The sequence below is a fragment of the Anopheles stephensi genome, chromosome 2, assembly GCF_013141755.1.
Source record: "Anopheles stephensi strain Indian chromosome 2, UCI_ANSTEP_V1.0, whole genome shotgun sequence".
NCBI classification, from domain to species: domain Eukaryota; kingdom Metazoa; phylum Arthropoda; class Insecta; order Diptera; family Culicidae; genus Anopheles; species Anopheles stephensi.
Genome location: NC_050202.1, coordinates 90,799,520 through 90,812,364, shown reverse-complemented (window position 1 = coordinate 90,812,364; position 12,845 = coordinate 90,799,520). Strand labels below are relative to the sequence as shown.

Sequence of the window (12,845 nt, the reverse complement as noted above, 5' to 3'; positions counted from 1 at the left end):
ATCATTCATAAAACACCTCTCTTCCCTTTAAATGGCCGCCTTTCCCAATTATTTCTTATACACTTTTCCACTAGCCGCTTGCTATTGTTCATCTACTGTCAACCAGCTGTTTCTGGCTCAACCTCGCATTCCACGAAACACGGCTGTAAACAATCCCTCAATCTGCCTGTGTTTGTAAAACTCATTCAAAACCACCCGCTACACTTGCTCCACCTTTCTCACACATACAAAAGCTTCATGCCATACGACCGAATATTCTGTGGAAGGGATAGGCGTATTGAAAACCCGTTTCCTTTACCGTGAATTCGTGGCCGCGGTCGAGCGCGGTTGAAGTTAACGGTGAAAATGTTTGATTTCCATTCGTGAAGTTCAGTTGCGCCAGAGACCACGCTGACGTGTTGCGGACCTGTCATCGGAAGCGCCGTTTTCCCCGTTTAGCCCTGCCTGCATAATAGTGCACACAGCAACAACCGGTGCCTTCGCGTGTGATAATCCCAATCATTGCATTTATCGCATCACAGTGTTGTTACCCGAAAAAGGTTTGATAAACCTAAATACAGCTTGTGTCCTGCTAACATCACACGTCTAGACCTGCATCAAAATGACGTCAGCAACGGGAGAAGTTTTCATCGTATCGGCCGCCAGAACTCCGATCGGTAGGTAACAACTTTTCCCTCTACCCGGCCTCACGTGGAAGAAATTTAAATACCTGTGTGTGTAATAAAAACACCTCCCGGAAAAAGTACCCAAATTCAACCCATGCGTACACCACCGCGCCTTGTCGCTTTCTTACGGCCACGAACAAACATGCCGTTACGTGATGAATGGTATGATCGAACCAAAGTGTTGCATCGGCGTCTTGCATCAGCCCCGGTATATGGTCGGCAGGGAATGGTTTATCTTTCGTGACAAATCCTGAGATGACACGATACATTCGATTTCCCTTTATGTAACACAAGATGCCTCCGAAGATGGCATGCAAATGAGCTAACACGCCTGTTCCTGCCTCTTGGTGGAATAAATTACCCGTACTGGTAGCGTGGAAATATTCAAATTATCATAAAATAGTTTTTTTAAACCGAATGGTTATGAAAAGCATCACAAAATAGTGTAATCATTAGCCATCTTTTTTTTGCTCATTAAAACCATTACAATGGATCATCAAGGAACACCATAAAATAGTTTTTTGTTGACTAATTAACTAATTGTAATATCGTCACCCTTTGAAGGTAATTTCATGGGAACACTCGCCTCGCTTAGCGCCGCCGATCTCGGTGCCGTAGCCGTAAAAGAAGTCCTACAACGTGCCGGTGTTGATCCAGCCGACGTCAATGAGGTCATCCTGGGTCAGGCCCTTACAGCCGGCCAGGGACAGAATCCGGCCCGCCAAGCCTCCATGAAGGCCGGCGTACCGAAAGAAGTTCCGGCGTACAACATCAACATGCTGTGCGGATCGGGCCTGAAAACGGTTGCCCTCGGTTACCAGGCCATCCGTACCGGAGATGCCAGCGTGATCGTAGCCGGTGGACAAGAGTCGATGTCAAAAGCACCGCACGTAATGCATCTGCGCGGTGGTACAAAGATGGGCGAAGCCAAAATGGTCGATTCGATGCTGAGCGATGGTCTAACGGACGCATTCCATGACCTGCATATGGGTATTACGGCGGAAAACTTGGCCACAGAGTATGGCATCGGTCGCGACGCGCAAGATGCGTTCGCTGCCAAGAGTCAGCAGCTTGCGGAAGAATCACAGAAGAAAGGATACTTCACGGAGGAGATCGTACCGGTGGAGGTTCCCGGGCGCAAAGAAACGATCAAATTTGCAGCGGACGAGTATCCCAAGCATGGCACTACGGTGGAAGGATTGGCCAAGCTAAGACCATGCTTCATTAAGGACGGTACGGTAACGCCGGGAAATGCGTCCGGTATTAACGATTCAGCCGCGGCCGTGCTGCTGATGTCCGGGGAAGAGGTGAACAAGCGTGCCGCTAAACCGTTGGCAAAGATTGTAGCTTACGCGCAGACGGGCATCTGTCCGAAGACGATGGGCGCGGGACCGATCTCAGCCGTGCAATCTGTGGTAAGAAGAATAAGTGCATTAGCTTTAAAACAATTCCACGGGCAACTACAGCTATGGTTTGATTACAGCTGCAAAAAGCCGGATGGAAGCTGGACGATGTCGATCTGTTCGAATTGAACGAAGCATTCGCCGCTCAAGCGTTGGCTGTCAACAAAGGGCTCGGTGTGGATCCGGCGAAGGTTAACGTGGGCGGTGGTGCCATCGCTCTTGGTCACCCCATCGGAGCATCCGGTAGGAACGGCTCGATTATATGTTATACCAATCAGTTTTAATTCCCCTCTCATTCTGATCGTATTTTGCAGGTTGTCGTGTACTGGTAACGCTGCTCTACGCGCTGAAGCGAACGGGCGGCAAAAAGGGCATTGCATCGCTGTGTGTCGGTGGCGGTATGGGTGTTGCGATGGCCGTGGAAATGGTGTGAGCTGTTGCCCTTTTTTTTTTGAGGACCCATTATCTGCAACCTTTGTGTACTTACTATGCTTATTACCGAACGATATGTATTTTCCCCCGTACTCATCATTTGTATTTTTATCTTCTTTATACGAAGATTAAGGCATAAGCAGGAATGCAGCACAGCAAAATCATTCAGCGTGTGCGAATGGACAATAAACGTTAAAACATCTTCACCGAAAGGATTTTGGGGACAAATTACCGTAGGCTCACACCATCTTGTTTTCGGCCAGCGTTGAGTAATGGGCCAGTTTGGCACGCTTTTGCTTGAATGTGAGCTTCTTATCGACCGGCTTTTGCCTTCCCGTCATCGAATTTATGTACTCGCTAAAGGATGCTTTTATGTCCATCTGTGGAAGAGAGCGAGAGAGAGAGTGAGAATCGAACGAGGGATACGATTAGCAAATTTTGGAGTGGATGAAGCATTCCAAAAGTACAACAATTTAACTTCCGTTTACTTTATTTCGTAGTTCGACAGGCTTTACAAGAGGGAAAAGATCACGCTACACGCACATTTATTGCTAAATTATTGTTCTGGTTTTTTTTTCAATAGCTTCAGTCGCTTGCTGCCTACTGCTGGCCACTGAGTTTCGAAAGAAGGGCACGTTTAGTGTAACATTTTGAATGTGTACCGATGGCTAGATATAAACCTGCGCCCTAGACTGGTCTTTGGACTTCATCTTTAAGACTACAAAGAGCTTTTAGCTATTTTCTCCTCATTACGCTTAGCTTCAAGCTACCCTTGTTATGGCTTGTTTTCCTTTTTTTTGTTACAAAGGATTATCGTAACCGGCCGTACGAGAGCGAATATTATTTTTATCACGGGATTAAATTATTTTCTGCATCGGTTGGTTTTTGGTTGTGCAAAATGGTCTTTCCACTTGTTCGTCTACTGATCGCAACTGAATGCTGCTGCACTCGCGTGCGAAGGTACGGGGAATAAAAGCGTGCTGGGCGCAAACGAGGCTATAAATTACGGGACAGAAGGTTTCAACATTTATCTTACGTTATCGCAAAAACAACCTTACATCAGTTTCATCCTGATTTCACAAAACACAGATAATCAAAGCGTGGATGTGAGCGACGGCTAATGGCTGGTTTAAAGGAACCAGCTACTCGTAATACAGTGGTTTGAATATATGTGTGTGTGTGTGTATATATAGTTCGGAAACTATCACTAGCAAGATAACAATGGATTCTTCTCAACGATCTGCTCGTTAGCATAACAGCGTCCACCTCACGCCCTCAAACAACCGCTACTATTTATATTGAATTTCACGCGAAGGATAGTTTGCCTGTAGCTTGCTTATCATCGTTTCGCCTCAGCCGGTCCTGAGTACCCTGGCGTTACCATGCCAAATACAATGTCCGTCCCGAAACACTTTACACCGCTAGACTCACGATCCTCCCCAGAGAAACACCGTAAACAGGACAAACAAGATAAGTGGCCGCACAGGCCCGTCACCGACTGGTAAATCAATTGTTGACCAACTTCAACGGCTCGGCCGGATAGTAACCGTTGCAGCTAACGTTCTCCGTGAAGCTGTTGTAGCAATGGTCGAGCGGATATTTAGCCACCTCGTCCATCGATGGAACGCATATTTTGGCGTGCTGCTTGATAAGCCCTGCCCAGAGCGAAGCATCCTCAACGCCCGGTCCCGACCGAGTGGTAAAGAAAGATCCCCAAAACTTCGACACAATGTACGGTGCGTCCGGGTGGCCGGCGTCACAGTCCCGCATTCCTTCCGCTTCCATTTCCTCCACGATCGCCACCGTATCGGCCGTCGTGTACTTGGACGGTGTGTACATGTCCTGTATTAGATTGTCCCCCACGTACAGATACCGAGGGTCGGATTTGTGGCAGATTTTTCCCAACAGCACCGTCAAATCGCGCCAATTTCCTTGCGAATAAACTCCGTACCGTTCCAGCTGTCCGGCCGTTAGCGGTTCCGTCTCATCGTGCCCCTCGAGCCGCACGAACGGTTTGCCGGCCGTAAAGAAGCCCGGTTTCTTCGCAAATCCAACAACCACATCAAACAGCTCAGGCCAATCGGGTCCGTATGCGTACGAAGCGGTAAAGTTCGCAAAGTCTATATGCGATCCCGTCACAAGGAACGTGGTTTTGGTTTTCTTTAGCTCGCGCAGCCAACGCACCAGCTCCGGCGACGCTTTCTGCAGGTACCGTTCCGGATTGGCCTTCAGCGCTTCGAAGTAACCTCCGATGTTGGCACCAAAATGATCACGCGAGTACATGTACACCAGTCCATCGAGAATGTCCGGCCAAACGTTGTATCGACCGATGCGTTCGTGTGCCTCCTCGTCCAACGTATCGATCACACGGCCGAACAGCAGTGTGGCACAGATATCAAAATAATCCAGAACCGTTCGTATCTGCTCCGACAGTGGTCCGTTCCATGCCACCAACATATTCCGACAGTACTCGTTCGTCACTTCCCAACGTTTCTCGTCACCGTAGTAGGCACGGATTTCTTCATCTGCCATACGCTTCGTACCGTGCGTCGCCTGCTGTATAACACCATCTGGATCGAGTTTCAGGATGTTTCCCCGATGGAAGTCGATGATCAGTCCTCGCTGCAGGAAATCCTTGTCGAGCGGCTGTAGCAAATGCCGACCGGAATATCCCCGTTGCTCCACCAGAAACCTCGACACGGTCTGGTACTCCAGCTCGATCATCTCACCGATGCGGTAGCGCAGCAGGGTATTGTCCAGATCGAACCCGACACAGTCGTAGTCGGCAAAGCTAAACGTGTCCGCCCCGGTCATGATGCGGTTGGCTGAGTAGCGCGAATAGAACCGTTTCGATGTTCCGACCGACCCGTAGTAACGCGGTAGCGTGAGCCAACACGACGAGGCGCCAATGTTTTGACAGTTCACCTGACAGCCAGCAGCCGTTGCTCGCGGCAACACGCAATGCAAACCTTTCGTCGTAGTGGTGGTAGTGGTGGTAATAGCGCGGATACACGGCACACTTGCTCCGATTACTTCCGATGAACGACTGGCACCGAGCAGACCCGCACTGGTGCCACAACGGGCCACAAACTTAACCGACGACCGCATGCTTTTGCTGCACCGTTCTTTCGGGGTTTATTTCTGTTCACACCATTCACCACAAGACCATCGTGGCGCGCGCACACGCACACGCGCGAATTTTGTTCCGCTCTCGCGGACGATCACGCAAATATCTACTCGACCGCGTGACTTCGTTTTGCGTTCTGCAATGTAGCGCTGTACGTTTGTCTCGCTTTCCCACTATCTTCGCATGTCCTTTTCTCGCCGTTTCACTGGCCGCAATCAAACGAAAACAAACACCAGACCTTCGCCGCGTTGATTCAAAACAACACCCCTCACGCTTCAGACGAACGCAGGTGGGTGGAACGCGACGGGCAGCATTGTTCAGCGCAGAACCACCACTACTGCGGATCCACGGTCTCGGTTGTCAGCGGACTGTCTAGCGGGATGATTTTTTTTACGTAACACAATCAGGCCAATCAACAATCCTAAAAATTCAATGTCTCACACCATGATATGTGGCACCGTTTGACCTCGAACCTTGATAGCACACTCGGGCACGGGTTGGATGTATCGATTAATCCACACCAAGCACTGTCAGAATTGCTCAAAAGCGTCCGATCGAGTTCAGGCTGGTACCGAAATAAACCCCCGGCCTTAGCTCGAGAAGGGATCACGAGATTCGTAGCGCCGTGAGTAGCAGAGGGATTCATTCATCCGAAAGCAGGTGCCCTAGCTTTTGTTATTTTCACCATTTCACTGATACAGCGTCATATCTACTGGCACACTGGTGGGATGCTGTTGGGATGGACTTTTGAAAACGATGACGTCTTGGTATCTCGTCTCGATCGAAACCTCTACTGCATTGCTGCACGTCTGCTGCAACTACTAAACCTGGCAACGTGTACTGTGCAGTTGGCACCAGCCACAACCCTTGCCAACTACAATCAATCGCAGCACACATTTGCTGCGAAATTTGTTTTTGTTTGGATCAAGGACGCAATCGTCACCGTCGTAACATGGCTGTCAAACGGATCAGCTGTCGGCATTTTGTGCCGATTTTTTTTTTTTTAAGCATATCTCAACTGTATGCAATTTCGTAAATTTTTCCACGAATTGCTAGAATACAGAAAATAAAGGTAATTGTGCACTGTACTCACCTCTTTCGGAATGTGTATGTAGCGAATATACTTCGAGTATATCATAAAGTTGTCCAACAAATACTGCTTGCCAAGCTGGTCGATGTAAACCACATTTTCCATGGTCACGTTCATGAACCTACAGAAAACGGAACACCAATCCCATCTTTGCATTGTACACCAAAGGTTCGCAGTATTGCCATGGCATGTTGCGATACGTACCCATCAACGGCGACAATTTTTCCCGCTACCGACGTTTCGTTCTGCAGGTCGATCAATGCATTTTTGCGGATCAGACATTGCGCGAACCCCGTCACATAGTTGACGGTATTGTACTTTTCCTTTCTATTCATTTCCATCGTGTTTTTTTCTTTTGTCGAGATTAATTAACCTAACCAAAGCACCAAGATGAGGAACATCCAAAGCCGTTTTGTCCCGCTTTGTGCCGGTCCTCTGTTTACAAAGCCTCGTGCATTATACCGACTGTCAAAATGGTTGTAAACAACGACTCGTTTTGCGTTTCTCCAACGGTACCTTGGATGACAATATCGTTTAACGATTATCCTATTTATTCTTCGGAAGCTTCGCCTAAATCCAATGTCTCTAGCCTAAGATTACCGTAATCCGTGCTCGGATCTTTCCGTTCCACCTCCAACCATGGCCACAATAAATTCTTTTCATCTGTTGCATGCTGTGCAACGGGACAAAAGCGCCCTGCAAGATGCCGCTAACTAGAACTGTCAATGAACTCGGAATTCTTTTTTTTTTAGTCGCGCAAGAACCTGCAATTACAAGTTGTGATACGAATAAATAAATACACGCAATTGACACGTCTTCGTAGCTTGTCCTGTTTGCCCTACTGTGGCCACAGTTGCTCGCTAGGTAGTAAACTTCGTGATCAAGCATACCGGTGCTAATAGATCACCGAGTGGAAGTGCTGCATTCGGGAGGGGATTGATTATGTTCGGAACCATCGACGGTGCTGGTAATTATACGTAAAAGGGTGCACGGATTCGCTTCACCCACCCCGATTGCAACAACGAGCCCGTGTCAGCGATGCACAAAACAATCGACATGGCTGCATCTAGCACGGTAACAATTGTATGGGTGGTGCTTGTCGCCACGCTTGCCGCACAGTGTCAAGCGGCGGGTGTGCCGGTGGCCGGACCGGCGAAACTCATCGACGAACAAGCTTGCTCGCAGCTGAAAACGCTCTGCCCGAAAAGTGCATTGGCCGCAGAAGATATCAAAGCGCTGGAGTGCGTCCAGTCGCTGCATCCGGAGCAGATCGACAGTCTAGAGCCGGATTGTCAGCATATGATCTGGCTGCACACGACCGCCCTGATGGACGATGCCAACCTGAAGCGGATGATCCAGAAAGGATGCCCGAAGGACTATTCGCAGTTCCCCTGCTCCCAGAGCCAGGAACCGGGACAATTTTTAGCCTGCATCATTGACCATCGCAACGTTGCGAAAGGCAATGGGTGCATCAGCTACATCAAGCGCCTGGAATGGGTTGCCTTCTCCGATTACCGGTTTATCAAGCGGTTCCTTGCGCACTGTACGCGCGACATCGAAGCGCTGGGCTGTGGGCGCGTTGCAACTGGCAACGATCGTGACAAAATGTCCCAAGGAGAAACGGTCGCCTGTCTGCAGAACTCGCTGGACAATCTGAACGAGGAGTGCAAGCGTGAGGTGCTCCATCTGTCCGAGGTACAGTCGGAAGATTTGACGCTCGATCGACAGCTGGACGTGGCCTGTTCGAACGACGCATTTCGCTTCTGCCAATCGCTCCCGGCTGGATCTCCTCAGCTGCTGAAATGTCTCATGAAGCACCGCAACGATCCGGACATGTCGAAACATTGCCAGCAACAGCTGCTGCGTCACGATCGGCTCGTGGTGCACGATTACAAGGTATCGCGCGGTCTAACGCGGGCCTGCAAGGAGGACATCAAAACGTACCGTTGTCGCCGGGGAGTGTCGGACGATAAGGATGTGCGGCTGGCACAGATCCTGCTCTGTCTCGAAGCGGTACAGAAGAACAGCACCAAGCTGATGCCGGAGTGTGTGGCGGAGATCAACGACCATCGGCGAATGCTGCTAACGGACTACAAATTGTCGCCCGAAATATTGACCGGGTGTGAGAATGATATCGAAAAGTTTTGTAGCAATCTGGATGCGGGCGGCAAAACGATCCACTGTCTGATGGAGCACGCGCGGTTGAAGAAGAAAAAGGATCGCCGCGTCACGGACATTTGTCTGCGTGCGCTGGAAACGCTGGTAAAGGTGACGGACGTTGGGGAAGATTGGCGTGTGGATCCGGTGCTCCGCAAGGCCTGCAAACCCGTCGTGGATGTGGCCTGCTCCGATACGGACGGAGGCGATGCGAGAGTAATGTCGTGCTTGATGGAAAAGCTCGGCACAAACTACATGAACGTTGAGTGTGAATCGGCCCTGCTGCAGATACAGTACTTTGTGGCAAGAGACTTCAAGCTAGATCCGCAGCTGTACCGGTAAGCTATCGATTGCAACGGAAGGCCAAGGCCAAGGCCAATTGGTGTAAATTCGCCTCCATTGTTCTTCCCACAGGAGCTGCAAGGACGATGCGATCCGGTTCTGTAAGGCGAAAAAGACCTGGGCCGATCTCGACACCGCCCAAATGGACCCGGAACGTGGCCCGCTCATACTGCCCTGTCTGCACCGGTACGCTTACCCCGAGAAGGAAGAGATGCGTCTCAAGCCGGAATGTCTGCAGGAAGTGAAGCGTGTTATGCGCCAACGGGCGAAATCCGTCGATCTGATCCCGGAGGTGGAGGACCAGTGTTTGGACGATCTCGCCTACTTTTGCTTCGATAAGACGGGCAAAGGCGAGGAGATGCAGTGCCTGCAGGACAATCTCGAAAAGCTGCAGGAAGCGTGCAAAACGGCCGTTTCCCGGTACACCGAAGAGGAGGCAGCACACGTCGAGCTGAACCCGATCATCATGACCGTGTGTGCCGATGCGATGGAGAAGCATTGTGCGACGGTGCTGAAAACGGGGCGCGACGAGGGCGACATGATGGAGTGTCTAATCGCCGCCAAGAACTTGCCGGATATGCGCGAAGACATCAAATGCCGGGCGGCGGTGGAACACTTTCAAATCATTTCGCTGAAAAGCTTCCACTTTACGTACAAGTTCAAGGAAGCGTGTCGATTGCACGTGTCGCGGTTCTGCAGCAAATGTACCACCAAGTACGAGGTCGTTGCCTGTCTGAGCGAAGTGATGCGCAACGATACGATCAAGGAAGCGAAGCATTCCATCCCGAAGGAGTGTCGGCAGCAGGTCCGCGCGCAGCTGTACCAGCAGCGCGAAAACATCGACTTTGATCCGAAGCTGAAGGCCGCCTGCAAGGAGGACATTGCGCGCCACTGTCCACAGATACCGCACGGCTCGGGACAGGTGAATACGAACAATGCAAGTGTGCCCGCTTTTATCTCGTTCATTTCACTGTTCTATCCCTCCCTTCCCTTCACTCTGTGCCATCTTTAGTCGCTTTTTGTTTTGCTAACGTTAACGAGCTCGTTTACCTTCTGCTAGCAAGAAAATGGGACACAATTAACGCTCTCTCGCCTTACTCTCCCACAGGTCCTGGAATGTTTGCAAACGCACCACGGCGATCTGACCGAGTCATGCCACCATCAGCTGTTTTCGATCAAAAAGTCCGAACTGACGGACAGTGCGACCGATTACACGCTGCTCAACACCTGCCGGGACATGATACGGCAGTACTGCCACGACACCGAACCGGCCAAGATGCTCCACTGCCTGAAGTTGCACAAGGACGAATCACTGTTCGACGATCGGTGCCATCTCGTGGTGGTGAATCGTATGATCGAACAGAATCTAGACTACCGGTTCAATCCCGCGCTGCAGGCCGCGTGCTCGAAAAACATTGCCGAGTACTGTACGCCCATCATCAGGAATGCCAAGCAGAACGAGGAGCTGAACGGGAAAGTGATCGACTGTCTGAAGGTTCGGTTCCGCGAGGGCAAACTGTTGCCCGACTGTGAGAAACAGATGACGGAGGTGTTGCACGAGCGGGCATTGAACTACAAGCTGAATCCACTGCTCCAGAGCGTGTGCCACGACGAGATACAGGTACTGTGCGGTGCCGTGTCGGAACCGGACGCAAACGAGGATCATGGCGCGGTTGAGGAGTGTTTGAAGCAGGCTTTCCTCGACAAGAAGCTCATCAACCGGGCATGCAAGGTGGAGGTGGCTGAGCTTATTCAGGAAGGCAAGGCGGACATTTATGCCGATCCGCTGCTGCAGCGGGCTTGTTCGGTGGATTTGCTGAAGTACTGTTCCCACATCCAAAGCGGCAATGGACGCTGTAAGTGACGAGAAGTTTCAGCGCCATTGGTGGTTGATCGATATTCATTATGTCGTTGTTCCCATGTTGTTGCAGTGCTAAAATGTCTCGAAGGAATTCTACAAGGCGAAAGTAAGGCACTGGAAGACGACTGCAAGAACAAACTGCTGACCCGGTTGGAGATGTTCCAAAACGCAGCAGCGGTAAGTGTGAACCGTAGCGACTTGGTGTACCATTCCCCTTATTGTTTCCCCTTTTCAGTACGTTCCACCGGCGGAAAACTTCCATCAGCTGTACGATCAGGTGGTTGCGTCCCCGTCGAAGCACTACTTCCTGATCGTGCTGTGCACCTTTATCGGCATCATCTTCATCATTGGGCTGCTGTGTGGACGCGTGACGCACCGTACGATGGCACTGAAGAACAAGTAGTCAACTGCAGTCAACGGCGCATGTTTCAGTTTCCATTTCAAATTACTAGACTGTGTTATTACTTATGTGTTAAAGCGAGCTAAGGAAGGATGTTCACGCCGCGTGCAATACGGGACGCCATTTTCCTCCCGCCCCAGGAACACCCCTTTTCGCAGACAAGCTAGGTGCAATGCAGCTGTTCGTAGGGCAAGCAAGTGCTGGTGAAAAGTGTTTTATCTACAGTCAGATGGTCGCCCGCCAGAGCAAGGGCGCCGACTATCGATGCCAGGCAGTGTAAGTGTATTATATTAGTTAGCATATTTGTAGAGGCATGCGGCCACTCCCTCGTGGGCGGGAAGTGTCCAGGGCGAAAACATGGCAAAACACCTTAAAACGGAGTAGAGGAGCTAATCGGAAAGCATGGAAGACACATATATAGCGTTTAGGGGAAATCGTATCAGGCAGCACGTTGTAGAAAAAAAAGACTTTTATACATCTTATACCTTCCGACAGTGAAAACAGAAAAAAGGGCAAAGACAGACCGGTTTTGGAAAATGGGCAGACTGTTACTTCAAAACCAACAAACAAACAACCCGTGGCGTACACCGTGTTTGCATGCGCATTCGGATGTGTCAATAAAATAGTCAACCAAACGAAGTTGAATTATGTATTTACTGCATGGTTTAGAGAGTTTCCATCGTGTTAGCAATAGGTTCCGCGGCCAGGTACCATTTCCCCGCGATGTCTTTCAGCTTTTTTCCGAGCTCTTTCAGCTCGCCCTTCTGTTCCTGCAGGAGCAACGAGTTGAGCACCAGTTCGTTGGAGATGACGTACAGGGATGCTGAAGCGCAAGCGGACAGATATTAGAATAGGAGCACACGGGTGCTCAAAGGCAGACCATTCGCTTCGTTTACTTACATATTTTATCGTGCATCAGCATTTCGAACTCATGCAAAATGGCCAACGACTCGGTCAGCTTCTCGGTGGCCTGTGTTAGCACCTTCACCCTGGTCGACTTTTCCGGCACGTTGGATGGATCGGTGGTCGAGGATTCTTCATCGTACACCACACCATCAGCGTCTTTGGCACACTCGATAAGATGGCCCAGGGCTTCCTCCAGTTTCTCGAGTTCGGACATCGTTTTTCGCGGATTACTACACCGGTTCAAATGCAGCAAACGAAAGTGCCAGTTGAAGTAGACTTTGACAGCTCAACAAAAGAAGACAAAAAATTGTGTGACCAACTGTCAAATCAAAAAACCAAGATATATGGATATAGGTGGGCGGCCCGGTTGTAGAGGCAACAGCGGCGCCGGTCTTCATACAGCGGCGGTCTTCATTCAAATCTAATCTGAGCCGTTCCGTGATAGTGAGGATTGACTATCCA

The 12,845-nt window shown here is 50.2% G+C and overlaps 5 protein-coding genes across 6 annotated transcripts; 2 read left to right on the top strand and 3 right to left on the bottom strand.

The window, feature by feature from the left end:
• Positions 1-62: 62 nt before the first annotated feature.
• On the top strand, positions 63-2,712 carry LOC118507621 (acetyl-CoA acetyltransferase). The gene is made up of 4 exons (XM_036046343.1): positions 63-656; positions 1,230-2,080; positions 2,149-2,311; positions 2,383-2,712. The coding sequence occupies exons 1-4, from the start codon at positions 602-604 to the stop codon at positions 2,499-2,501; spliced, it is 1,188 nt and encodes a 395-aa protein (XP_035902236.1). The 5' UTR covers positions 63-601; the 3' UTR covers positions 2,502-2,712.
• Positions 2,561-7,436, bottom strand: LOC118507630 (U7 snRNA-associated Sm-like protein LSm10). The gene is made up of 3 exons (XM_036046355.1): positions 6,922-7,436; positions 6,721-6,838; positions 2,561-2,880 (listed from the first exon to the last, which is right to left on the bottom strand). The coding sequence occupies exons 1-3, from the start codon at positions 7,056-7,058 to the stop codon at positions 2,740-2,742; spliced, it is 396 nt and encodes a 131-aa protein (XP_035902248.1). The 5' UTR covers positions 7,059-7,436; the 3' UTR covers positions 2,561-2,739.
• LOC118507619 (5'-nucleotidase domain-containing protein 1) lies at positions 2,973-6,623 on the bottom strand. The gene has a single exon (XM_036046336.1). The coding sequence runs from the start codon at positions 5,606-5,608 to the stop codon at positions 4,007-4,009; it is 1,602 nt and encodes a 533-aa protein (XP_035902229.1). The 5' UTR covers positions 5,609-6,623; the 3' UTR covers positions 2,973-4,006.
• Positions 7,437-7,456: 20 nt separating the features above from the next.
• On the top strand, positions 7,457-12,116 carry LOC118507614 (Golgi apparatus protein 1). Of its 2 annotated transcripts, none has more exons than XM_036046326.1 (5): positions 7,457-9,212; positions 9,289-10,138; positions 10,325-11,072; positions 11,148-11,254; positions 11,313-12,116. In XM_036046326.1, exons 1-5 carry the CDS (start codon positions 7,756-7,758, stop codon positions 11,478-11,480), a joined length of 3,330 nt encoding a protein of 1,109 aa, XP_035902219.1. In that variant the 5' UTR covers positions 7,457-7,755; the 3' UTR covers positions 11,481-12,116. The 2 variants fall into 2 exon arrangements, with proteins under 2 accessions (XP_035902219.1, XP_035902218.1); XM_036046325.1 differs by having other exon boundaries at positions 9,289-10,153.
• Positions 12,113-12,686, bottom strand: LOC118507631. The gene is made up of 2 exons (XM_036046356.1): positions 12,378-12,686; positions 12,113-12,300 (listed from the first exon to the last, which is right to left on the bottom strand). Exons 1-2 carry the CDS (start codon positions 12,595-12,597, stop codon positions 12,143-12,145), a joined length of 378 nt encoding a protein of 125 aa, XP_035902249.1. The 5' UTR covers positions 12,598-12,686; the 3' UTR covers positions 12,113-12,142.
• Positions 12,687-12,845: the final 159 nt, after the last annotated feature.